Source organism: Dama dama, chromosome 13 (genome assembly GCF_033118175.1).
Source record: "Dama dama isolate Ldn47 chromosome 13, ASM3311817v1, whole genome shotgun sequence".
Classification (NCBI taxonomy): domain Eukaryota; kingdom Metazoa; phylum Chordata; class Mammalia; order Artiodactyla; family Cervidae; genus Dama; species Dama dama.
In genome coordinates, this window is record NC_083693.1 from 31280576 (window position 1) to 31305579 (window position 25004).

The 25004-nt window shown below is 41.7% G+C and overlaps 1 protein-coding gene across 18 annotated transcripts in view; it reads right to left on the minus strand.

The window, feature by feature from the left end:
* CPEB1 (cytoplasmic polyadenylation element binding protein 1) overlaps window positions 1–25004 on the minus strand; it is a 109784-nt gene that overhangs the window by 24180 nt on the left and 60600 nt on the right. For 8 of the 18 annotated variants that reach the window (XM_061158798.1, XM_061158797.1, XM_061158795.1 and 5 more), the window contains one exon: window positions 1325–1516. The exons of 1 other annotated variant lie outside the window; for it this stretch is intronic. In XM_061158798.1, coding sequence (XP_061014781.1) covers window positions 1325–1516 — 192 coding nt within the window. 9 more of the 18 variants (XM_061158804.1, XM_061158796.1, XM_061158802.1 and 6 more) reach the window with 6 other exon arrangements.

Genomic DNA, 25004 nt, shown 5'->3' on the forward strand with positions numbered 1-25004 from the left:
CCAGGGAAAATCCTGAGTCAGCTAAAGGCTAGTACTTCAAGAAAGTCTACCTTAACCCAGAGGTAGTTACTTAAGGTAAAGCTCTTCCTCACCTGAGAGAAGAAGAAAAAAAAAAAACAAACAAAACCCAGCCTCTACCCTCAATCCCCCCAATCAAATGGGATTTACCAAAACAACTGGGCACTGAAATGCCAACAGACACAACAGTCCTAGGCTCTGCAAAGCATTCTAAAAAAAGACTTGCGCCAAACAGGGTGGAGGCCAGAGGAACCTTGCTGCCAGGTTCTGGAGCGGAGGTGGTAGCGGGGGACAGCAGGCTCCGTGAACCCCATTGTCAGCACCAGTGGTAAATGGCTGCCCCCACCCTCGCTTTCCATCATTTAAAGTATCTGCTGCCAAGATGCTCCTTATTAAGGTGTAACTCACATAAAGCAAAATACTTAAGATTTTTATGTATAGTTACAGTTATTTCTTAAGTTCACATTTCTTCCTGAATGCTCCAGAATTTGCGTCTGGCCAACCCACCCCCTTGAACCATGAGAGGGAAATAATGGGCAGTGGGGAAGGTCTGAGCAGAAACAGTTAGAGGGGTTGCCAAGAAGCCCCCTTCAATCTGTCCCCATAGAATTCTTCCAGTATGACAAGAGACCCTAAGGGGAATGGCTCTTCCTTCATCCACTTGGTCACCCTTAACACAAAGAAAAAAAAGAAAGAAAAAAGGCCTCCATAAATGAGTTACTCCACCCGGCTCACCCTGCCTACCCCCTTTTCCAGGATCAATGCTCTCAGCCTTATGTGAAGCCAATTCCAATATCCTAGGATTACCCAGCCTCACTTATGGCTAAAATTCTTCCCTTGCCATGATTCGGGGACCACCCATCCTTTACACAGAGCCCCCTAGTTTTAAAAGCCACTGGGAAATAGAATCTGGACATCCAGTCATCAGCCCCTAAAGTCCCCTCCCCCGCCTAAAAGTGTTTTGCTTCATCATCTCCAAGGCAGGCCTGGGCACTAGGGGGTTCGCTGGATCTTTTCTGCATAAGGCTATCACCTTGGGGACCCTTCTCAGGGCCACTTCAGGTACAGACTAACAACTCCAGGGAATTTATCAGGGTAAGTGGGAAAGCAGTGCCTGCCTTTATGAGCCACCATCTGTCCTGCCACACTCACAGCCAGCATTTCCATCTTTTGCAAAACAGCTCCATGTTGTATGGGGGGTGGGTGGTGGGGGATGCAAAGGGGAAGAGAACAACTGTTGCTGTGGATATCCTTGCTCCACACCCCATGCGCCCCCTCCCCACGCCAGCTCATCTTCCGCACTCACCCGAGTGTGTGCTGCTCTGGGCTGAGGAGTCTGAGTCCTGGGTGCTCCAGGGTCGGTCCCAGCCTGTGAGGCTCAGGGACTGCAGGCCAAGGCACAAGTCATTTGCATCTGGGAGGCCACGGGAAGAATCTTGCGCAGAGGTGGGGAAAAGCATCCTGCTTGTGACTGTTTCTTCTGAGTCCTGGAAGTCTGCTTTGGACAGGAAAACACCAGAAGCCCAGAGTTAAGGGCTGTTTCCCCGGATTATCAACAATAAATAATATTAAGAATAGTTTCCTCAGGCTCGAAGACCAGACATCCAAGCTGGCCGGATGCTGCAGCCACTGCCTCTGCACTTTTGGGGGTGTTAAAGCAGGAGCGGCTGCCATACAGCCCCCTCCCCACACACACACCCCTATCCCGTCTGCATTACAGACTGGGCCAGCATGTGATCAGGCTGCTGATGCTCCCCGCTGCCAGTGACATCAGCCGGCTGAGCCGTGCAATGGAGAGCGGCATCACCCCTCAGAGAGCTGGGAGGAGCAGGGGACGGCAGGGAGGGGACTTGCCTCCCAGGGAAGAGACGGCACAACAGCCGCTGGGAACAGTCCGGGTGCGGTGCTGGTAAGTCTGGCTGCGAGGCAGCGCCCTCCGGTCTCCAGCAATGGTGGCCAAGCGGCCCGAGGCACGACTGAAGTCCTCTCTGCTGACAGCGGAGCCGAAGCTCAGGCTGCCAGCTCTGCCCTCCTGCCCCTCCCTCCCCTCCCTCTGCTCTCCGCCCCCAAACCCAAAAACACTCTAGTCCTGGACTCTCTCCAGCTGCTTGCTCAAGCCCTGGTTTTGCAGCCCGATGCAAAGCTTCACAATTCTGCTAGCAAAAATCTGTGTGCTCCAAGTGGCCCCTGAGCCCTACCCTGACACAGCAGTGTTTACCGGCAGGGGTGGGACAGGCTTCAGAAAACACAGCTCGCTCGGACCCTGGGGAACGACACCTGGTGCTCCAGGCTTGTCAGCAGCAGCTGATCACCAAGAAAGGGGTCAGTTTCAGCAGAGGGCGGGGGAGTCACTGGGCCACCCAAACGCCAGAGTAAGATCTGTCCTGACAAGGATGTGCTCAGTCGCTCAGTTGTGTCTGACTCTGAGGGACCCCGTGAACTGTAGCCTGCCAGGTTCCTCTGCCCATGGGGACTCTCCAGGCAAGAATTCTGGAGTGGGTTGCCATGCCCTACTCCAGGGGATCTTCCCAACCCAGGGACTGAACCCAGGTCTCCTGCATTGCGGGCAAATTCTTTACCATCTGAGCCACCAGGGAAGTCCCCTGACTAGGATACATGCTCCCTGTTCCCAAGTTCCCTCACTCCAAAAGGGTGGGCGTCAATCTCATAGCAGGACCAGCTCCCCCTCCTGCAACTGCAGGCGCAGACAAGGAAACATTCCCCTCACAGAGTCTGATCAGACCAAAACAGCAGAAATGATCTCGGAGGTAGTACGTGCCTTGTCAGAAGCCCCAGGTTTGGGAGCTCACAGCCCCTGGCCCTGCTCCTCCAGAGCACACGGGCCACGGGAGGGGCCCTGGGGCCTCTGGCTACCCAGACCCTCTCTCCAGGCAGGGGAGGTGCTTGGGACCACAGCCCTATTCCCATGACCAGTCACAGCCCCAGCACCAAGTCCAGCTCTGCCCAGAGGCTCTGGGACCTCTGCCACTTCCCATCTGCCAACGTACTCCCCTGTATGCGTCTCTTCCAACATGACCTCCAGTTACAAGGCCTCGTCCTTAGACAGGAGGGTACAGTGAGGGTGCCAGCCGCATGGCGGGCAGGCTGCTCACACTGAGACCAGGGACCCTGCTCACTCTGCCATGCTACAGCGACGAGCAACCAGACACAGGAAGCATGCCCACCTGGGACCACCCCGGACAGGGTACAAGGTGGGCAGAGTGGGCGCTACTGCTGTTAGCCACAGGAACGGCTGGCCAGAGCCTCCAGAGTGTCCCTTTCTGTCCACAGGCACTCAGGCACAGCCGAGAAGGGGAGAACGGCCAGTCTGTGGGAGGGACTCCTCCTCTTGGAGGGTTTTTTTTTTTTTTTAAAAAGAGCTTTGCTGCTGTGTCATCCATCCACGTTATTCCTGTCTGGCTGTAGATACTCTGCCTGCTCCAAACCTGTGTCTGTCAAAACCTCTTCACCACTGCACAGGCTGAGCAAGAACCCACCCATGCTGGTGCTGCCCCCACCCCAGACCACTCCCCCAGCAGCTTCTCTGTCCACCCTTCCCCCAAGCTTATGATATACTTTAAAAATAATCCATATATAATAGTTATAAAAACACAATGCTTCCTTTAAAAACATCCACATTTAAGTACCCATTCCCCCTTACAAACTCTCTGTATGGTCCCTTCCACCACACTGTGAGCACACCCACATCTAGAAGCAATCATTTCTCCCATCCCCAGCTAAAATCAGGGCCTTTGTGTTTATGGGGACTCCATGCCACAGGCAGAGAGAATCTAGCCATCAACTATGCTCTTGCTACCCAAAGTCTAGCGTGGCCGACCAACAAAATCAGTATCACCAGAATCTTGTTATACAGCCTCTCAGCCCCCACCTAAGACTTATGGAATTGAACTACATCTTAATAAGATTCCCAGTTTATGTTAATTCACATAAAAGTCTGAGTAGCAGTGGTCTATACAACTACCACAAACTTCCAAACCCAAGCAGAAAGACTCCAGTCCTGAGCAGCAGGTCCATCAAAGGTCAGTTCAGTTCAGTTGCTTAGTCATGTCCAACTCTTTGCGACGCCATGAATCGCAGCATGCCAGGCCTCCCTGTTCATCACCAACTCCCAGAATTTACTCAAACTCATGTCCATTGAGTCGGTGATGCCATCCAACCATCTCATCCTCTGTTGTCCCCTTTTCCTCCTGCCCTCGATCTTTCCCAGCATCAGGGTCTTTTCAAATGAGTGACCATTAAAGGTCACTTAGGAACAAATGGCTGCAAGCTGTCCAGGAGCTTAGCGGTCTCAGTACAGCATACCTCTCCTTTTACTACCAGCACTCCCACTGACACATCACCTATACCTTTATCCAGACATTCTCCATCCCACTGTTTCTTTCAGATAGAGGCTTGCACTACCATTGTAGAATTCCTTCACTAGTTCCTCCAATTAACAGAAGACATACCTGTTAAACCTTTAGTGTGGTAGGCTAGGAAAAATTAAGTGGCTTTAAAAGTTTTATAGATCTTGCTTTACTCACAAGATCTGCCATTTCGTGATCTCAGTCAAGTTACTAAACCTTTCTGAGCATCTTTCACCTGTCAAGTGGCAACAGCAGCTATCTCTCAGGTGTTTTGTTGAGGATTACATACAGAGTTTGGTACAGTGTCTGGCACAAAGTATTGTATTGGTATTTTGCTTTCAGTAGGTGACCATATAATTTATCATCCAAACCAAGGCACTTCTGAGAGAGAAAGGGGGCAAATATTAATAACCCTACCAATGCAGCAAGTTCAAACAGACACTGTCCTAGGTGGACTGGCAGGCATGATTCAGTCTTATCTGTGGCCATTTGAGTTCAGAAACATTTTACCCCCAAAGCCTCTTTTCTAATGATCCCAGCTCTCCAAATTTACCCACTGTGCTCTACCCCTTCGATCTGTATTGACAGAAAGTCTGAGAAGCAAACTGTCAACATGGGCGAATGCTCAGTAAGCTGAAAGGTGTGAAATTCAAAGGCTGATTTTACTGAGGAAAGCCTGTCTTTGCTTCTCAAACTCACATCTGATGCTGGGCAGGAACTTGACCTCTTTTATTGGAGGATATTCCTTGTAATCTTTAGCCAAGCACACACCAGACACTCCGAAGATACTAAAAGCTTGGAACCAGCACGTGATGAGGTGAGACTACTTCTAAGGCAATCTTTGAACAAAGACTCTCAGCTTAAACACTTTCTATATCAACCCTAACCCTGCAAGTTTCCATATCAATACCTACGCAACATTTATGATTAAGTTTCTTGATTTGGTTCAGAATTTTAAAATGATCTCCCTTTGAAAATATGTTACTTTCTTCATAATCACCCAAATTTCTTAGCAACTGAAAAACTCAAGTAAACTGACCCAAAGTCCAAAGTTTGTCACAGTCTAGAACAGAATGACTGCTGAGGAGATCAAAATGCAGAGGTGACCCAAGGACTCTAATTCTAGGGCTGAGAGTTGTATGCATGCAGGCATGCTCAGTCTTATCCAACTCTCTGCAACCCCATGGACTGTAGCCCACCAAGCTCCTCTGTCCATGGAATTCTCCAGGCAAGAACACAGGTGGGTTGCCATTTCCTCTTCCAGGGGATCTTCCTGACAGAGGGATCAAACCTGGGTCTCCTTGCATTGGCAGGCAGCTCCTTTACCACTGAACCTCCTGGGAAGCCCTCCAGAGGAGTACAGCCTCACCTCTTTTCAATCCTCAGTCTAAGAACCTGTCTGTCCGCTGATGACTCCTCTGTCAACAAGACTTGGCATGACATTGCTCATGGTCCTCTGCAACTATCATTCTTGAGCATCTGGCAACTAAGGAGGTGAAACAAGGAGAGAAGAGTGACTTCAGGCCTCCATTTATGAAACCATTAGGCAGGTTCCATAGTATAAGGTCCATGGTGCTTCCAAGAAGTCAGCTGAGGCCCCCAGGATACACAAGCTGGCTTCACAGAGCAGATGCCGCATGAGCTGATCCTAGGGGAAAGAGGATCTAGTTCATATGAGTTAACAGGAGAGAAGGTAAGCAAGGTTTGTTTGGGCCAACCAAGCCAGGAAGAACTGAGGCAGGAAAATGAAACTGATTTCATCAATGAAACAGATGCTCAGGAGTGTAGTGAACCGTCTCTTTACACTGTTAAACAATAATTAATGTGGTAAAGGGCTCAGGATGAACCAGAGATCAGAGCTAGGGAAGCGGTCAAGGGTATATGGGATGAAAGGAAGGAGGAGGAAGACAGCATAAAAGCAGATGGAGAGGAGGGAAGAGAAGGGGTTGGGGGCAGAGAAATATGTTAAATGACTTAACAGACTACAAAGCTGCATCTACATCATAACTGTAACTATGTGAAAATGTTGTTTGTTGACAGATGTTGTTAAGGGAACACAGCTTAATGTGTGAGGGTAGCAGGCCACTCATGGATTTATCCTCCTTTAGTCATTGTACAAACAGTATCACCAAAGTGGTGTTCTCCTTTCTCTTTCCTTTTTAGACTTCCGACAAGCACACTATTACAGTCTATACAGCAACCATACTTGAACTCTTTTACAAAATCTCAGCTTCACCTCCAAATCCTGTCCCTGGGAACAGGCGAGAAGGACGCTCCGCTCCATCACTGGTCCCCATTAGATTTCTTCTAAATAACTGACTTTACAGTAAGCTGAGGCTACTTAAATCAATGCTTTCTGTTCTTAAAAGTTTTTTTTAAAGCTCATAAAGTGGCATTTCTAAGAATGTATTTCTAAAAAGACCATTTGAAAGACTATCCCCCAACCCTGCCACTTCTGCCAAATCAGGAAAACAGAAACAATTCTGTAAATCCATTTTGGTAACCTGAAGTGAAAGAGCCACCATGCAAGAAGTCAGACACCTGTCAATACCATGTCAACCACTGCGTGCACTGGGGCCCTTGACCACTCACGCCAGGAAGACTGCATGTTCCCCTAAAGCAGTGCTTCTCAGACTTTCAAGGGCATAGGGATGACTTGGGAATCGACAACACTGACCCTGCCTCAGTAGGTGTGGGTTGGGCCCTGGAATCTGTGTTCTTAACCTACTCCCAAGTGATGCCTACACTACTCACGTGCTGACCACACTTTGAGCAGTGCGAGTTTAAAATGGTCTTCCTACCCTATTCTCTCTCTTCCAGGTAATTCACCTCATTCTTACTCAACACCCCTCCTCACAGTGTTCATTCTCCCCAACAGTGCCCTGACCAGTTTCCCACTGCCTCTCTCATCAAAGCCTATCTTCAGGCTGCAGCTTACTTATTAATCTTTCCTCACACTCACCATCAAACTTTAAAGGCTAAACTTGAGTCAATCACAATTCCCTGGAAGTTCACACTCTAAAAGACAATGTGCTGTTAACCTGAGTGTTAATTACAGTAGTTCAGAAGATAGAGAACGCATGATGCACAGATGCTCAAGGAAACCTTCCCTGTAATTTCGGCTTCACCCTAAGTCACATCACAGGTCAAGTTACGAGAGAAACCAGGTTCACTTTGTACTTCTGACCACAAAAGTACAATCATTGGCTTATTTTAGTCTTGACCCCACTAATAATCTTCCAATGAATTCTGCAATTTATTTCAAAACAATTTCTATAATGTTTCTGGAAATAAATACTAACAATGTTTAAATTTTAAAATGGCATACACCATGTTCACAAAGTGGAAAGTTCAATACTATTAAAAAGCTAATTCCTACCAAATTGATTCATATATTCAATGAAACCCCAATAATATACATGCCTTCAGGTTATTCAGGGGGGAGGGCTTTTTAAACAAATGGTGCTTGAACAACCAAATATCGCTGAAGGGTAGGAAATGAACCTTGATCTCCAACTCACACCATATATAAACATTAGTATGAATCAGAGAGATTTAAAAGTTTTAACTTCTTAAAACTTCTGTAAGAAAATGTAGACTATCTTTGTGAGCTTGGGCGGGGGGATGCATAACAAGGTTTCTTACGGAGGACACAGAAAGCAATCATCATCAGAGAAAGTTTTGATACACAGGACTTATGTCTGCTTAAAAATGTCTGCTCATCAAGACACCATTAAGAAAATAATTATGCAAGCTACAAAATGGTAGAAAACATCTGCAACCATACCTAACAAATAGCTAGTATCTAGAGTATATAAGAAATCTTAACAACTCAAAAGAAAAAAACTTTTTAAAAAGCACACTTAAAAAGAGCACAGAATCCTCAGAAAGGCATTTCACACACAGACATACAACTGGACAGTATGCACCTGAAAACCTGCTCAGCATTATTAGTCATCAAAGAAATGCAGATTTAACCACAATGAGACACTACTGCATACTCACCAGATGCTAAAATTAAAAGACTGCTCCACAGTTTGCCACCATTTGGTGTTGCCAATCAGAACTTCCATACATTATTGTATGATGGTTCAATCGCTTTTAGAAAAGCTCTGCTGATGTTTTATACAACTAAACATATACAATTCTATGACCCAGCAATTCTACTCCAAGGTATTCAACCAAAAAGAATGAAAGAGTATGTCTACAAGGAGACCTGCACATGAATAGTGACAGAAGCTTTATGCTTGATCACCAAAACCTGGAAAGAGCTCAAGTGACCATTAACAGGAAAATAAAATGTGGTGTTTATACATATATGCTAGAATATTTCTCAGCAATAAAAAGGAATAGACTATTGATGCATGCAACAACAGCCTTTCCAGGTGGTTCAGTGGTAAAGAACCGCCTGCCAATACAGGAGATGTGGGTTCAATCCCTGCGTTGGGAAGATGCCCTGGAGGAGGAGATGGAACCCACTCCAGTATTCTTGCCTGGAAAATCCCATGGACAGAGGAGCCTGGCAAGCTACATTCAATGGGGTCACAAAGTGTCAGAAGAAACTGCAACTAAAACAAGATGCAAGAACAGAGATGAATCTCACTACCCTGAGTGAAAAAAACCTTATGTAAAAGTACCTACGGATTATGATTCCACTTCTTTGAAGTTCTAGAAGAAGCAAAGCTAATAAACAGTGAAACAAGGTGGTTGCCTCCAAGGGAGAAAAGTGGGAGCCAATTGGGAAATGGGATGAGGAAACTTTCTGAGGTGACAGCAATGTACATTTTGTGGGGAGTTTCATCCACACATTCGTCAGAATGCACCTAATGACACACATTCTTCTTCAAGTCTTGTGCGTTTCACTGTTTATTAATTTTACCTCCAAGAACCTCTAAACAAATACTGAACATTCGAGTCAACATGCATACTCAAGTATCAGGAGTAAATTACACCCATGTCCCCAAATTCACTTTGAAATGCATCATAAAAGGAGATGGACTGATAAATGGCTGTGTGACTGCACATGTCACTCAGTCACGTCTGACTCTTTGCGACCCCATGAACTGTAGCCCCCCAGGGTCCTCGGCCGTGGGGTTCTCCAGGCAAGAATACTGGAGTAGGTTGCCATTTCCTCCTCTAGGAGATCCTCCCAACCCAAGGATCAAATCAGGGTCTCTTACGTCTCCTGCACTGGCAGACAGGCTCTTTACCACTAGCGCCACCTGGGCTACAATAAATGGTTAGCGGGATATATAAGGATACTTAATAAATGATTAGGGGGATATATAAACAGACATGTCATAAAGCAAATACGACAAAATGTTCATCGTAGGATCTAGGTGGTAAGTATTATGGGTGCTCACTTCACGATTTATTCATCTTTTCTGTATGCATGAAAATGTTCACAATAAAATGGTGGTGGCGGGGGGTAAAGTTACTTTTTCCAAAAAGCAAATCTGAATGAAGTAATTGGTCTGATGGTAAGAACCAATTTCATTAAATCAGATTTTACAGTTGACATCTTCCATAAGCAGAACAAGTTAAAATCTATAGACCCAAGGTTTTGACAAAACATAAAAACATAATTAAAGCAAGTGATAAGATAGAAAGCATTTTAAGGGAATTCCCTAGCAGTCCAATGGTTAGGACTCCATGTTTTCACTGCTGAGGGCCTGGGTTCAAACGCTGGTTGGGGAATTAAGATTCTGCAAGCTGCACATTACGGCCAAAAAAAAATTTTTTTGTTTGTTTTAAAATACTGTATTTGTAAAGGTGTATTTTAAATTTAACAATATTTTAATCTTCTCAATCCTTTAAGTAATCTGAGTTAAACAGGGTCTCTAAGTGAAAAAATAACAATAGTCATTTGAAATCTCCATTAAGCATTTTTGGTATACTTTCCCCAAACTGAGAAATTCAATGACCGATGTCTCAAGTAACAAATCTTTTTACAAGTTAGATGGTTTCCAATTCCTTCAATAAATATGAAGGAGTGAATGGAACTGTCAGCAAGTAAATGACTAAAAATAGATAGATGACTAATTTTTTGCATATAAGTTAAGCAGTTCAAACAGTTGAGTGACATTGCTCTAACAATGCTTTCATGTCCCCTCTACTTATTTATGTGAACAAGTTTGCTCAATAGGGCACAGATCTATAAGAAACAGAAAATAGGAATGTATTTGGTGTTGAAATCCTGAGTCATTCTGGCAATAAGTGAGTCATCCAAAATTACATGAGTTATAAAAAATGCCTCATTTATCTCATTAAGAAGCAGTTCCAATAAATAATTACTAAAGAAAATTTTTATCAAAAATTTTAACCTTTAGATTGTCTTAATCAATTGTCCTAGCCATCAATGGCCACAGCAATCCAAAACACTTATAAGCCTTTCAGTCACAGGAAATAATTTAAAATTTCAATTTATGTACTGCTTTTGTTGCAGGGAAGTATAACATGGGATCAACAGAAGACTGTTGATTTCATTATATGTAACATTTCATTAGTATAAAATTCTGTGGGAGAAGTAGACTAGAAATACAAATAAAGGAGAAAAGGAATAATGAGAAATTCTCTATGATTAAAGAGCTAATTTACAGGTTTCTAAACATAGTAAGTATAAAAATCTCTACAAATTTTGATTCCACTAGATACCTTTTTCCAATGAAAATACAGATACAAAGTTAAACGTGCAAGGTGTACATTGTATTTTTTAAACTTTTTTATTTAAACATTTTAACCATTTTGAAGTGTATTATTTAGAGGCATTAAGTACATTCACTTTTTTATGCATCTATTACCACTAACCATTGTCAGAACTTTTTCATATCAAAATAAAACTCTATACCCATCAAACACTAACTCCCCACTAACCCTTCCCGAGTGCCTGATAACCATCTTCTGTCTCTAAACTCAACTATTCCAGGTACCTCCAAGAAGTGGAGTCATGCAGTATTTGTCCTTTATGTCTGGCTTATTTCACTTAGCAGAATATCAGAGTTTATCCATATTGCAGCATGTATCAAAATTTCCTTCCCTTTTAAGGAGGAATAATTTACCATTGGATGTATATACCACATTTTGTTTATCCATTCGTCTGTCCATGGACATCTGGGTTAGTTCCTTCCACATTTGGCTACTGTGAACAGTGCTGCTATGAATATCAGTGTACAAACAAACAGGTTTTTCCATCCTTGAGTTCACTTCTTTTACATATACATACTTAGAACTGGAACTGCTGGATCATATGGTAATTCTATGTTTATTTTTTTTTAGGAACCACCATACTATTTACCACAACAGCTATACCATTTTGCATTCTGCAAAAGCACAAGTGTTTCAGTTTCTCTACATCCTTACCACTTACTATTTTCTGGTTTGGTTTTTTTTTGGCAGGGCGGGGCGGGGTGGGTGATGAGAACCAGATCTCATTGAGGGATACATTGTTTTTTTAAATTGGATATATACAAGCAAGTATTCAAAGACTGCTGCTGCCTAGTCTATGATTCCCCAAAGATGATGCTTTTAAAATTCTGCTACACCCCAGGCTTTTGTTGAACTGTTTTTCTTCCTATACCATCCAAGTGGTCCTAACAGCAAATGCCACCTTTCTTGCTGGTTTCTGCATCATTCATTACAGTGATGATCCACAGGTGGGCATCTGAGTCAACCTGGGTTATAGTAACCCGTCCCTGTGACTACAAGAGTCCACTCCTAGTATGGGCACAGCTCAAGACAAGCTGAGACTCCTTCCCTAAGGTTTTTCTAACTGGGTACTGGAAAGGGAGAAGCATTTCCTGACCTCATGATGCCAAAAGATGTGAATGGAGCCCCTTCCTCAGTTAACACAAAACTGTGGAGAGGGCAAAAATGAAACTCAGAGAGAGGCAACAAAGAAACAGAATCTCGACAAAACATCTTCCTATTCTGTGAGCTTCATACCAACAGCCTCCCAACACATCCCACATTCTGCTCAAGTTAATTCTAATTAGGCGTGTGATCATTTGCAAATTAAGACTGTTCTGTGTAATTCAAGCCCCTCAACAAGGACTGACCGAACAAGTAATTGCTACAGGCAGGTTGAGAATCTCTGGACAAAAGTCCCTGATGGCCTGTCAGCAGCAAATGAGCTGGAAGACCACCCGGTTAAATCTTTTCTTCCCCCCTTTCTTTCTTTTATAACTAGTGAGCAAACAAGGCTCAGACAAGGCCAAAGTGCCAAAGCTGCTAAGTGGCAGAGGTGGGATCATAATGCAGGGACCAACCTACCTTCCTGCCTCATCCCTACTCTGGGCACTTTCTCAGACTCAGGTCTACACTCACATATGCCCCAGCTCAGACTTGCTTTATCATTAAATTATTTTCTGAAAACAAAGAATTCTAACCAACTTCAGTAGAGTTGGTTTCTTTGAGCGGATTCAGACAAATAAGCCAGCCACAGTGGAAACCTAAGTACTCGTGCCTTTTTTCCCTACATGCTATGTGCTTTCTCTGTGTCATGCATATTCTCTAAGCCACCTTTCAAGATCTGGCACTCCTACCATCATTAAATTATTAATGGATTCTGTTCTCACCAGTTAGATCCCCACGGAGCTTTGTCCTAAACCCATTCCATCCTACCAGGATTTCAACTCTTAACACTAGCTCCTCCCTATTCTTATTATCCTTGCCCCAATCACCTACTTATTCAGTAAAATGTCAACTTCACACTTTGGTGTTTCCAAGATTCCACTGCCATGTACATACACAGTTTTTGAAGTTGACAATTTAATTTCTTCCTGGTGGAGAACAAAAAAGAAGACTGATGACTGAAGTCTAGCTCCACCTACTTTATGGCTTCTGGTATGGAGTTTCTGAAGCAGAATGTTTTCAAGACTCCAGTCCAGAGTCCTGGAATACAACATGCTGTCCATGTGGTATCCCCTACACTAGTTTTATGTTACACTAAAATATAGTATAACCTAATTAGGCTTCCCTGGTGGCTCAGATGGTAAAGAATTTGCCAGCAGTGGAGGAGATGCAGGAGCTGCAGGTTCAATCCCTGAGTCGGGAAGATCCCCTGGAGAAGGAAATAGCAACCCACTCCAGTATTCTTGCCTGGAGAATTCCATGGACAGAGGAGCCTGGTGGGCTACAGTCCATGGGGATGGAAAGAGTTGGACACGACTGAGTGACTAACATCTGAACACAATGAACTGTTACTTTCCCTGATGCTATGCTGGTTCAAATTTGGGGTTTGTAGAAGTTCCTTGAACATTATACCATATTGGAGACCTCTTACAGGGCCAAACAATACTGTTGTTCAGTTGCTCGGTTGTGTCCGACTTTTTGCAACCCCATGGACTGCAGCACACCAGGCTTCCCTGTCCTTCACTATCTCCTGCAGTTTGCTCAAATTCATATCCATTGAGTCGGTGATGCCATCCAACCATTTCATCCTCTGTCGTCCCCTTCTCCTGCCTTTGATCTTTTCCAGCATCAGGGTCTTTTCCAAATGAGTCAGTTCTTTGCATAAGGTAGCCAAAGTATTAGAGCTTCAGCATCAGTTCTTCCAATGAATATTAAGGGTTGATTTCCTTTAGGATTGACTGGTTTGATCTCCTCGCTGTCCAAGGGACTCTCAAGAGTGGCCAAAGCACAGGAGCATCAGCTTCTAGAGAATATAAAAGCTAGTGATTTTAAAAGGACAGTGTGGGACTTCCCTGGTGGTCCAGTGGTTAAGACTCTACACTTTCAACACAGAGGGCACGGGTTTGATCCCTGGTCAGAGAAGTAAGATCTCACATGCCCTGTGCTGTGCTTAGTCGCATCTGACTCTTAGTGACCCCATGGACTGCAGCCTGCCAGACTCCTCTGTCCATGGGGATTCTCCAGGCAAGAATACCGGAGTGGGTTGCCATTTCCTCCTTCAGGGATCTTTCCAACCCAGGGATTGAACCCAGGTCTCCCGAATTGCAGGTGGATTCTTTACCATCTGTGGGGGAAAAAAAAAGTAAGAAGAATTGGGTGTTTCAAGTAAGAGAGCAAACTGGTACATTTCTAAAGGGCAACCTAACATGTGCACTTAAATGCTTTAAAAATAGCTATTTGATGAAAAGATTTTGCTTTTAGATATTTATCCTATGTCCAAATAATCACAGATATAGGCAAATGTACTTCTACTAGTCTTTAAAGTAGACACCTATTTAAGTAAACTATCTCTAACAATTTGAAATTCTTAACTTTTTGTACTATGAACCATTTGGCAATGTGCTGAAACCTACAAACAGATATATGCAACCTTGAAAAAGAAAGTTAATGACACAGAAAGATAAAAGGAAATTAGATTTGCACTCTAAAGAGGCAAATTACTATATAGTACGTTCAGAAAGCTTTCTCTTTAATATGTTTTAAAAATATTAGAGAGGGGTACTAAAATAGTAACAGTAGTTGTAACTGGATAGTGGGATTACATATGAGTTTTTTCCTTCTAATATATGTTTTCTTCAAAAATTTTACAGTGAACATATTACTATAGCCAGAAAAAAGTGTAAGTTATTAAGAAGGGTAAGGCAACTCAAACTTAATATCCCCAAAATCAATTTGAAAAATTAAAAATTTCTATACAGAAGTCTATACTGAGACTTTAAATTTAATGTTAGAAGTTCAATGACAATATCAATTAGGATTAAAATCCTATTCAACTAGACTAAACCACAGAATATTAAAAACAGAAGAGACTTTGGAGTCTACTTAATCTAAGCCCCTTATTTCACGGTAGAAACACCCTATCTAGAACCTATTCCAGAAGCCTCAATCCTTGACCTCTATACTTTCCCTCTTCCCCTTAAGCTGTACTCATTTCTTCTTCAGTCAAAAAGATGAAAAAAACATCTACATTCAGAAACTGGAAAGCACACACTAAAATGGGATTAATTCTACCTTTGATCAAGACATAACCAAGCCTTAGGGTTTTCGTGGCAAAGCCCTGATATTCCAGCAGGTGGGGATGGTACTACAAAGAACAAGCCTTTCAGAAATTAAACACTACATTCCCTACTTAGTGAGAAAAGGAGCAGCCTGTGGAAAGTCTCTAGAACAATCACACAAGATGTATCTTTTCATGGCCTGAGTCTTAAGGTTGGCCCCCTCCTACTTTCCACTGCAGCGCTTCCACCTTTGTACTTCTCAAGTCCAAGTGCTGTTCTGCCCACTGTACCTGGAAGTGGCTGAGAACGTAAGAGGGCATCAGGTCAGCAGTGCTGACACAGTGAGGGTCAGACCCAGAGACGCTGGCAGCATCCAGCTCTGCTTGTTCTCCACTCCTCTTGCCGATAGCAGGCCCTGAAGACAGAAGTGAGCCCAGAACTGCCACCAGGTGCAGCGGCAACCGCCTCCCCCAGAGGCCCAACTCCACAGCTGGAGGGGCCCAGCTTTCTGGAGTGCCCCGTGGGCCCCAACTGTCCACCTGTACCAGGGCTTCAGGAAGTCGGCTGGTGAAACCACCCTGGTCTTTCAGCAACCCCTGTTCCTCTCTCTACTGTGTAACGAGAAGGTCCTATAACAAATCCCTTAGTTCATAATATTCATTGTGGTTCTGCCTTCTGACCATCAGGACACTGAATAGTGTGATGGAAGTCATTCCCACAGGAAACATGGCAGCTGCCGATCTCTCTTAGAGAGCCAAGGGCAGGAGCATGCCTGGGCTGCAGAGCCCCAAGGTGGAGAGTGGAGGCTGCTTGCTGTCCTGCCAGCCTCATATACATTCCTCTGGAGCGGTCAGCGTCAACTCAGAAGCCACTGAGCCCTTCAAAAGTAGCTGTGACAAGTGGGAAATGAATTCTAAACTTTAATTCATTGAAATTTAAGTTAAATATCTGGCAGTTCTAGTCTGTTACCAGAAAACTTTTCAGTATGCTTCAGAACAACTTAAAGGCGTGAATCTACATTTTCAACATTATGACACCTAAATCATAACCAACTACTGATGAAAATGTATAGTTCAAATCAAGATGAGCTGTGAGTATAACACATAATGCATATCATGAGAATAAGTCGCATATTATTTCACAATAAACATGTGTCCAATCACTAGGCTGTACACCTAAAACTAATAGAATGTTATATCAATTATCTCAATTTTTAAAATTCCTGCATTTTGAAGACACAGTATAAAAAATAAAAAATCAAAATATCTCAATAATTTTCTATATAGAACACATGTTGATATTTTTACATTGAATCATATATATATATTAACTGACGTATAGTTGATGTATAATCTTATATAAGCTACAGGTGTGGCACATGGGTACGTGCTCAGTTGCATCCAACCCTTGGTGACCCCACAGACTGTAGCCCACCAGGCTCCTCTGCCCATGGGATTCTCCAACCAAGAATTACTGCAATGGGTTGCCACCTCCTTCTCCACGGGGTCTTCCAGACCCAGGGATCAAACCTGTGTCTCCTGCACCAGTAGGTGGAGTCTTCATCACTATTAAGGGTGTATGACACAATAATTCACAATTTTTAAAGGTTATGCTCCATTTATAATTGTTATAAAATATGGCTATATTCCCTGTGTTGTACAATATATCCTTGCAGTTTACTTTATACATTACAGTTTGTATGTCTTAACTCCGTATCTTATCTCTCCCTCCATACACACTGGTAACCACCAGTTTGTTCAGTTGTTCTCTGCATCTGTGAACATGTTTGTTAGTTTTTTTTTAATTAGCAACCCAAATGTCCATCAACAGATGAATGGATAGAGATGTGGTGTATATGTGCGCGTGCGTGCACAGACACAGACACACACACACAGGAATACTACTCAGCCATAAAAAAGAATAAAATTTTGCCATTTGCAACAACTTGGATGGACCTGGAGGGTATTATGTCAAGTGAAATAAGTCAGAGAAAGATAAATACTGTATGATATCACTTACATGTGAAATCTAAAAAATAAAAACCAATGAATATAATAAAAAATATATTATTAAATTTTTAAAAATACCATATGGAGAAGGCACTAAACCCATTTTACAGGTACTGATTCCAAGGCTCAAAAGAAGTAAAGTAATGTGAGCAAGGTGAAGCTAACACTCAGTGTGGACATACACATTATGTTTTTAAAAAAGACAACACACAAATCATGTAAAAAGTAAAAGATCACTTTCACATTCCTGCAACACTTCTCCATCCTCAATTCTATAGTCTCTGAATTAACAGTTTACTCTGTATTCCTCTCATAACATTTCCTATGCATTTTTGAACACCTCTTATCAACACTGATACTATCCAACTTTAAGTTCTGCCAAAATAACGGGTTAAAAAATGTATTTACCTATTAAAGGAGATTCTAGTCTCCTAGCTAATCAGGCACTAGCTAGGCAACAGGAATATGGTAAATAAGGAAAATCAGCTATAGCTCCTGCCTGTATGGATTTACAATCTAATGGTAAAGACAACCTACATAATCACAGAAGTGATAAACTATCATGTCAGCCAAGTGCAAGGAAGGAAAGAGACATGATGATATAAAAGTATTAACAGGGTCCCTGGCCTAACAGGAATGTTGGTTAAGATTTCCCTAACTACGCTTTTCAAATATCTTGCTAATCTAACTTATAACATCTCATATTAGATAGTTGAGGCATTCCCCCCCCCCCACCCCAAACTGAAGAAATAAAAATAGACAGTAGCTATCAATGTAATTTCCTCTGCCCTCTTTTGAGGATGAGTTCTTACTTGGCGGCCTTTCCTCTACTTTAGCAAGCTAGCATTATTGTGTTCTGTAAGGTTACAAACAAAATTCTAAAAATATTTTGACAACATTTTTCAAAGCACTCTAGAAGATTTAAAGCACTTTAAACTATAGCACTGTCCTAGAAGCCTCTAGTTTTAAATATTAATTCCCTTTTTAAAAGGGCACATTAAATAAATTTGATCTCTCCCTCTCTGGGTTTTGGTCAAAATGAAAAGTTACTTAAGTTACATTTTGTCTAGGATAGCCAGATAGATGGTAAAAACCAAAACTCAACTGATGCATAAGAATAAACAGTACCACTTACAAGTCAGCTTGTACTTTTGCGTTTAAGGGGAAAGGAATTTAAGGATATAGTTAAAATTGATTTCACAGCTATTCTAAATTTGGATTCTCACCTGTACACACACTTTTGTACACAGGGATACAGAACTGCACAGGTATGGCTTTAAAATGATTTCTATTCCCAGCCATCATTAACATTTCAGACTTTAAGCTGCCTTTAAGTAGTATCTCCAACTCTAAACCCACTTGAAAGCATTTTCTCCCTGAGATTTGATTCATTTGAAATAGGATAACAATGAATTAAAAACCTACATACCTTGTTTTAACTATTTAATAAAGGAAGGAATCACAACTATCTTTAAGGTAGTTTGATTTTTCAGTGCCCAGTGTAGTTTCCAGGCCAGTAGGAAAAAGAAAGGTCTGGGGACTTCCCAGGGGGTCCTGTGCTTAACACTCCACGCTTCCAATGCAGGAGGCACGGGTTTGATCCCTGCTTGGAAAATCCCCACAATCCGTGATGCTCAGCCAAAAAGAAAAAAGGAAAAAAAAAAAAAAAGGTCAGCAGGAAATTCAACAAGCAAAAATAACAAACTTATAGTGTTGGTTTTTTAAAAATTTGTATTTCACTTTAAAAGAAACAGAAATTAAAATAAGAATTCTAGTTACCAAACCAGAAAACTAAAGGTATGATAGTCAATGGTGCTCATTTGATAGTCACTTTGATAGTTTTCTTCTCTGCATATGTGGTGAGACAAGCATTTTCATCTGCTAGAGGGCTCATAAAAGGACAACATATCCAAAAAACATCCAAAATGTTAAAAATATTAACTGTTCAACTTAGTAATGTTATTGCTAAAAAAAAATCTCTAATTAATTATACTCATAAATGCAGAGAAATATCTACCTATAAAGATGTTTGTCACAAAGGCAGATGGTGAAAAATTAATTCCTTCATAATGGAGTAGGAACTTAAAAACATTAAAATTCATACCTCAGCACATGATGAAATGAGAATGCAATAAGAGTTGGGAACAGAGAATAAACTATAGAAAGCATGATCATAATTGCATAAAAATATCCAGAAATACATAGAAACAGACTAACAGTCATCTAAACAACTGAAACAATACTGTAGGGTACATTTATACTTGGATTTTCCAAATTGTCTACAGCAAAGGTAAATTACAAAATCAATTCAGAAGATGATTTTAAGAATTTAAAATCTGGGTATGACTCTCTGACAAAGGAACTCACAATAAAGTAAAGCAAAAACCAAAAAAAAAAAAAAAAAACACACAGAACATTTAAATAAAAATGAACTATCTTAAGAAACAATTTTGTAAAACTTCTGAGATGCTCTTAAGTCTCTTTATATTCAGAACAAATTGTTAGTAGTGTAGTACTTCTGGGATTCTATCAGAATTAAATACAAAGACTTTCTTACAGGGAAGCTTTGCCACATGAAAAGTTATTAGTGGGACTTCCCTGGGGGTTCAGTAGTTAAGAAACCACGTTCCAACGCAGGGGAGACATGGTTCGATCCCTGGTCAGAGAACTAAGATCTCATATACCACAGAGCAACTAAGCCTGCACACCACAACTAGAGAGTCTATGAATCCAGAGTCTGGGAATCCGGAGCCCATGGGGCACAACTAGAGAGTCCATGCACTGTAACAAAAGATCCTGTGTGGTGCATCTAAGACCCAACACAGCCAAATAAACAAATTTTTAAAAAGTTATTAGTGGGACTCCCTGGTAGTTAAGAATCTGCCTGTCAATGAAGGGGACATGGGTTCAATCCCTGGAACAGGAAGATCCCATAGGCTGTGGAGCAACTAAGCCCATGTGCTACAACTACTGAAGCCCTGACTCCCCAGAGCCTGTGCTCCGCAACAAGGAAAGCCACTGCAATGAAAAGCCTGTGCATTACAACTAGAGCAGCCCCCACTCACTGCAGTTAGACAGCCCAAGCACCAGCAGAGACTCAGCAGAGCCCAAAATAAACAAGAAAGTTAATCTTTTTAAAAAAGGTTATTAGTAACAGTAGGCACAACTTCATATTCTTCTTTCTTACCTAAAGTGAGAATAATCTCCTTCCTCAAATTCCCCAGCCCAGAAGTGCCTTTCAAAGATTCTTTCAAGCACACAAACATATAAATGAACATCTCTCTTAATGTACACAAAGCATCAAATATATTATTTCACAGTTTTTTTTCCCCCAAATAATGTAATTTGGAGAGCTTCCCATATGTGCACATAGAGATTGTCTTTCTTCTTTGGTGACAAGAAGAATTTATGTTCATTCTATGAACATAATATTGATAATATATATAATTATTTCTCTATTGATGGACATTCAGGTTGATCCTAGTAGCTGTTATTCTTCTTCTATAAATTATAATAGGGCAATAAACATTCCTCCATATTTATTTTTACTTTCTCAGGCAAACATACTTGATAAGTGCAGATACCAATAGGTTTACATTTGATAAGGCACTGACCAAAATTACCCCAAAAGTCAAACCAGTCTAAATTTTCAACTACATCAGCACTATTTTTCCATGGCTTTGGCAAACTTTACTTTTTATGAATCTGACAGGTAAAAAACTAAAATACCAAAAATAAAAAAAATAAAATAAAAAACTAAAATACCATTGTTCAAGCTTGTGATAAGATTCCGAGACTGAATGGCAAAGGTCTACCATACCTCCTTAATTTACTTTTAAAAAATTCAGCATTCTTTCATTTATTTGTCCCCATTTTCCCTATAATTTCTATCTCATAAAATGATCCACTAAGTATGCCAGAAAAAATTTGATTCCCCCTCACAATCAGCAAGTCTTGTTAAACCGACTTCTGAAATCCACACTGAATCTGTCCGCTTACCTTGTCTGCATTATCACCAAACCAGTCCAAGTCCACACACACTTCCTGTGGCAGCCTCCTGACCCTTCTCTGCTTCATCACCTCCCATACCCTCACAGTCCTGCCACCCCTTAAATGCACCAGATTCAGGCCCATCCACCTACTCCAAGGCCTTGCTGTTCCCTCTGCTTATACTGATTTTCTCCTGGTATTAATCCAGTTTCTTCTCTACATGGCTGGCTCATCACTCAGGTCTTTAGCTGAAACGTCACGTCCTTAGAGACAGGCCTTCCCTCAGTAGTACATAGGGAAATAATTTATGCAACCACTAACCCCCACCCCCATGATAAGTCATTCCTTATCATGTCCCCTTGTGTAGTTTCTTTTCCTATTACTTAGCATAAACCGAAATATTATGTCTCTTACTCCCCCACCATACTTCTGCATTTAGGTATAGTTCATACCTCTTTACAGAAGCACAGATGTTCACAACTGTATTCATAGCACCTAGCGCAGTTTATTACATGTTGACTAAAAACTGTCTCTTCATGTGTGTCTTAACCATTTTACCCTGGTTGTTAGTCTCATTAATTCATAAGAATACTCTAAAAAAAAAAAAGGATACTCTAAGAAAGCTAACCCTCTGTTATGTAATGCAAGTATCTTTTCTCCTTGATCAAATATTCACCCATTAAAAGCACACAATTCAAAGGCTTTTCATATTTCCACACAGCTGTGCAATGATCACAATTAAATTTAGAACATTCTACCACCCCACAAGGAAAACCCTTCATCAGTCACTCCCCTTTCCCTCCTACCTCTCCCGGCCCTGAGCAACTCATTCATCTCTTTCTGTATTAGCCTACAATGGGCATCTCATGTAAGTGGAATGAGAGAACGTGTGGTCTTCCTTAACTAGTTTTTTTCACTTTAGCATACTATCTATGGTTCATTCATGTTTTAGTATGAATCTGGTCTTCATTTCTTTTTACTGGCAACTATTCCACCCTATGGATATACCACACTTTGTCACACCACTCATCAACTGACATCTGAATTGTTTCCATGTTTTGGGTATTGTGTGGATTCATGTTTTCACTACTCTCAGGAACAAACTTCTGGGTCATTCAGTAACTCTATGCTTAACCTCTGGAGTAACTGCCACACTGTTTTTCAAAGCAGTTGTAATATTTCGCATTAGCAATGCATGATTCCAAAGAAAGACAATGCCAAAAAGTGTTCAAACTACCATACAGTCGAGGGCAGGAAAAGAAGGTGGCAGCAGAGGGTGAGATGGTTAGATTGCATCACCAACTCAATGGACATGAGTCTGAGCAAACTCCTGGAGATAGTGAAGAACAGGGAAGCCTGGCATGCAGCAGTTCAAGGGGTTGCAAAGAGTCACACATAACTTCTTAACAGCTGAACAACAATGTATGGGAGTTCTAGCTTAACAACTTATTACCTGTCTTTTTTTCCCCCTTTCTTATAGCCATCCTATTGGGTGTGAAGAAGCTCAACTGTTCAAACACTAGACAATTTGAGCCAAAAAGGATGACTGCAATGGGTCAAGACACAAACACACTAAATCCATGAGTCCTCAATGACACTGAAAAACAACTGACTGCTCAGCTTTGGAGAAGTCTGGAAAACCAGCTCAATATTTTGAAAGAAAATAGAGAAGGATAATTAAGCATTTATCTGCCTTTTCTAAGGGTCATCTTTTCAGGTTAACCAAATAGTTGATGAAAGTAAGCTTACTTTTGTAAAAGCATGTCAGCTAATAAATGAATGCATGAGAATTAGAAAATTGCTATTTGGCAACCCCTAATAAATTAGTAATGATCAAGAGCTGCCAAGATCACTTTACAGAAGTATGCAGTTTCCATTATGGAATATTCTTCCCATTCAGAGGGCAGGCTGGTGTAAACTTATACAGTATCTGCAAACACACTTTCAGGCAATCTCCAATACAAAAGCCCATTTTAAAATACAAATTATTATAATGAGAACCTATTGCACAGCACAGGGAACTCTCCTCAGTGCTCTGTGGTGACCTAAGTGGTAAGGAAATCCAAAAAGAGGGGACATATGCATATGGATAGCTGATTTGCTCTGCTGTACAACAGAAAATACCACAACACTGTAAAGCAACTATACTCCAGAAAAAAAACTTTTTTAATAAAATTAAAAAAAAAAAACAAATTACAAGCAGTATTGACCAAGTATTTTCAGAAAACCAACAGATTCAATGAAGCAGCAATCTTACCATAAAACATACTTTGGAAATAAAGGATCATAAAGCCAAAAACAAGATTTTAAAATAATTATTGGGCTTCCCTTGTGGCTCAGCTGGTAAAGAATTCACCTGCAATGCGGGAGACCTGGATTCGATCCCTGGGTTGGGAAGATCCCCATGAGAAAGAAAAGGCTACCCACTCCAGTATTCTGGCCTGGAGAATTCCATGGACTGCTTAGTCCATGGGGTCACAAAAAGAGACATGGTTTTTCCAGTAGTCATGTATGGATGTGAGAGTTGGACCATAAAGAAAGCTGAGCACCGAAGAACTGATGCTTTTGAACTGTGGTGTTGGAGAAGACTCTTAAGAGTCCTTTGGACAGCAAGGAGATCCAACCAGTCCATCCTAAAGAAAGTCAGTCCTGAATATTTACTGGAAGGACTGATGCTGAAGCTTCAATACTTCAGCCACCTGATGCGAAGAACTGACTCACTGGAAACGACCCTGATGCTGGGAAAGATTGAAAGCAGGAGAAGGGGACGACAGAGGATAAGATGGCTGGATGGTATCATTGACTTGATGGACATGAGTTTGAGCAACCTCCCGGAGTTGGTGATGGACAGGTAAGCCTAGCGTGCTGCAGTCCATGGGATCACAAAGAGTCAGACACGACTAACCGACTGCACTGAACTCCAAGTCATTACTGTATTCCCAGAAAGATACTAGAAGATCCACTGGAGACACTGAAAGGTAACATTTGATTATGCAATAAAGCCAGTATGTGGTCTGACTGGTAGGAAAGACAGAGCAAGAGAATGTAATAGTGAGGCAGAAACACAAAGTAGTTTTCCCAGAACTATATTAAGCAGGACAATGCAGGTTGAAAAGTGAAAGAACACTGCAAACACTGTTCACTGCCCACTGTTCACTGTCACTGTTCACTGGACACTTCTAAGCTCTTCACTGGTGCTGTCTCACTTCTCTGGCAACTGTTCACAGGAAGTACTAGTACCAGAGGACAATTAAAATAAGGGTTAGTAATTTTTAAACCATTCAAATTTAAATTGCAGTAATGACTGGCAAGTTTATTCAGACTTATCTTCATCCTAAAAGTAGAAAATCCTTTAGTTAGTTAGTCATAAGTTAAAAAAAAAAAAAAAATCACTATAGATCTTACCAGTCTAATCCTGGGGAAAAAAAAAAAGCCAAAATCCAAAAGAGAAAGCAAATTACCAGAACACCAAAATCACTGATCCTATGAAGGTATCTGCCCATTCAGCAAAGTTTGCTTTCGGTTCTGAGGCTTGAAGAGGCAAAGGGAGAGAAGTCAAGACCCAAAGCCTGTCCCAGCATCAAATCTTAATAGGACACAGTATTTACTGAGCTGAGACCTGGGAGTACCTTAGGTAAAAATGAACCAGAAAGAAGTCAAGGCCCAAAACTTCTCCCAAGATAGTGGAAATTTAAATCTCAAAGGTGGACTGT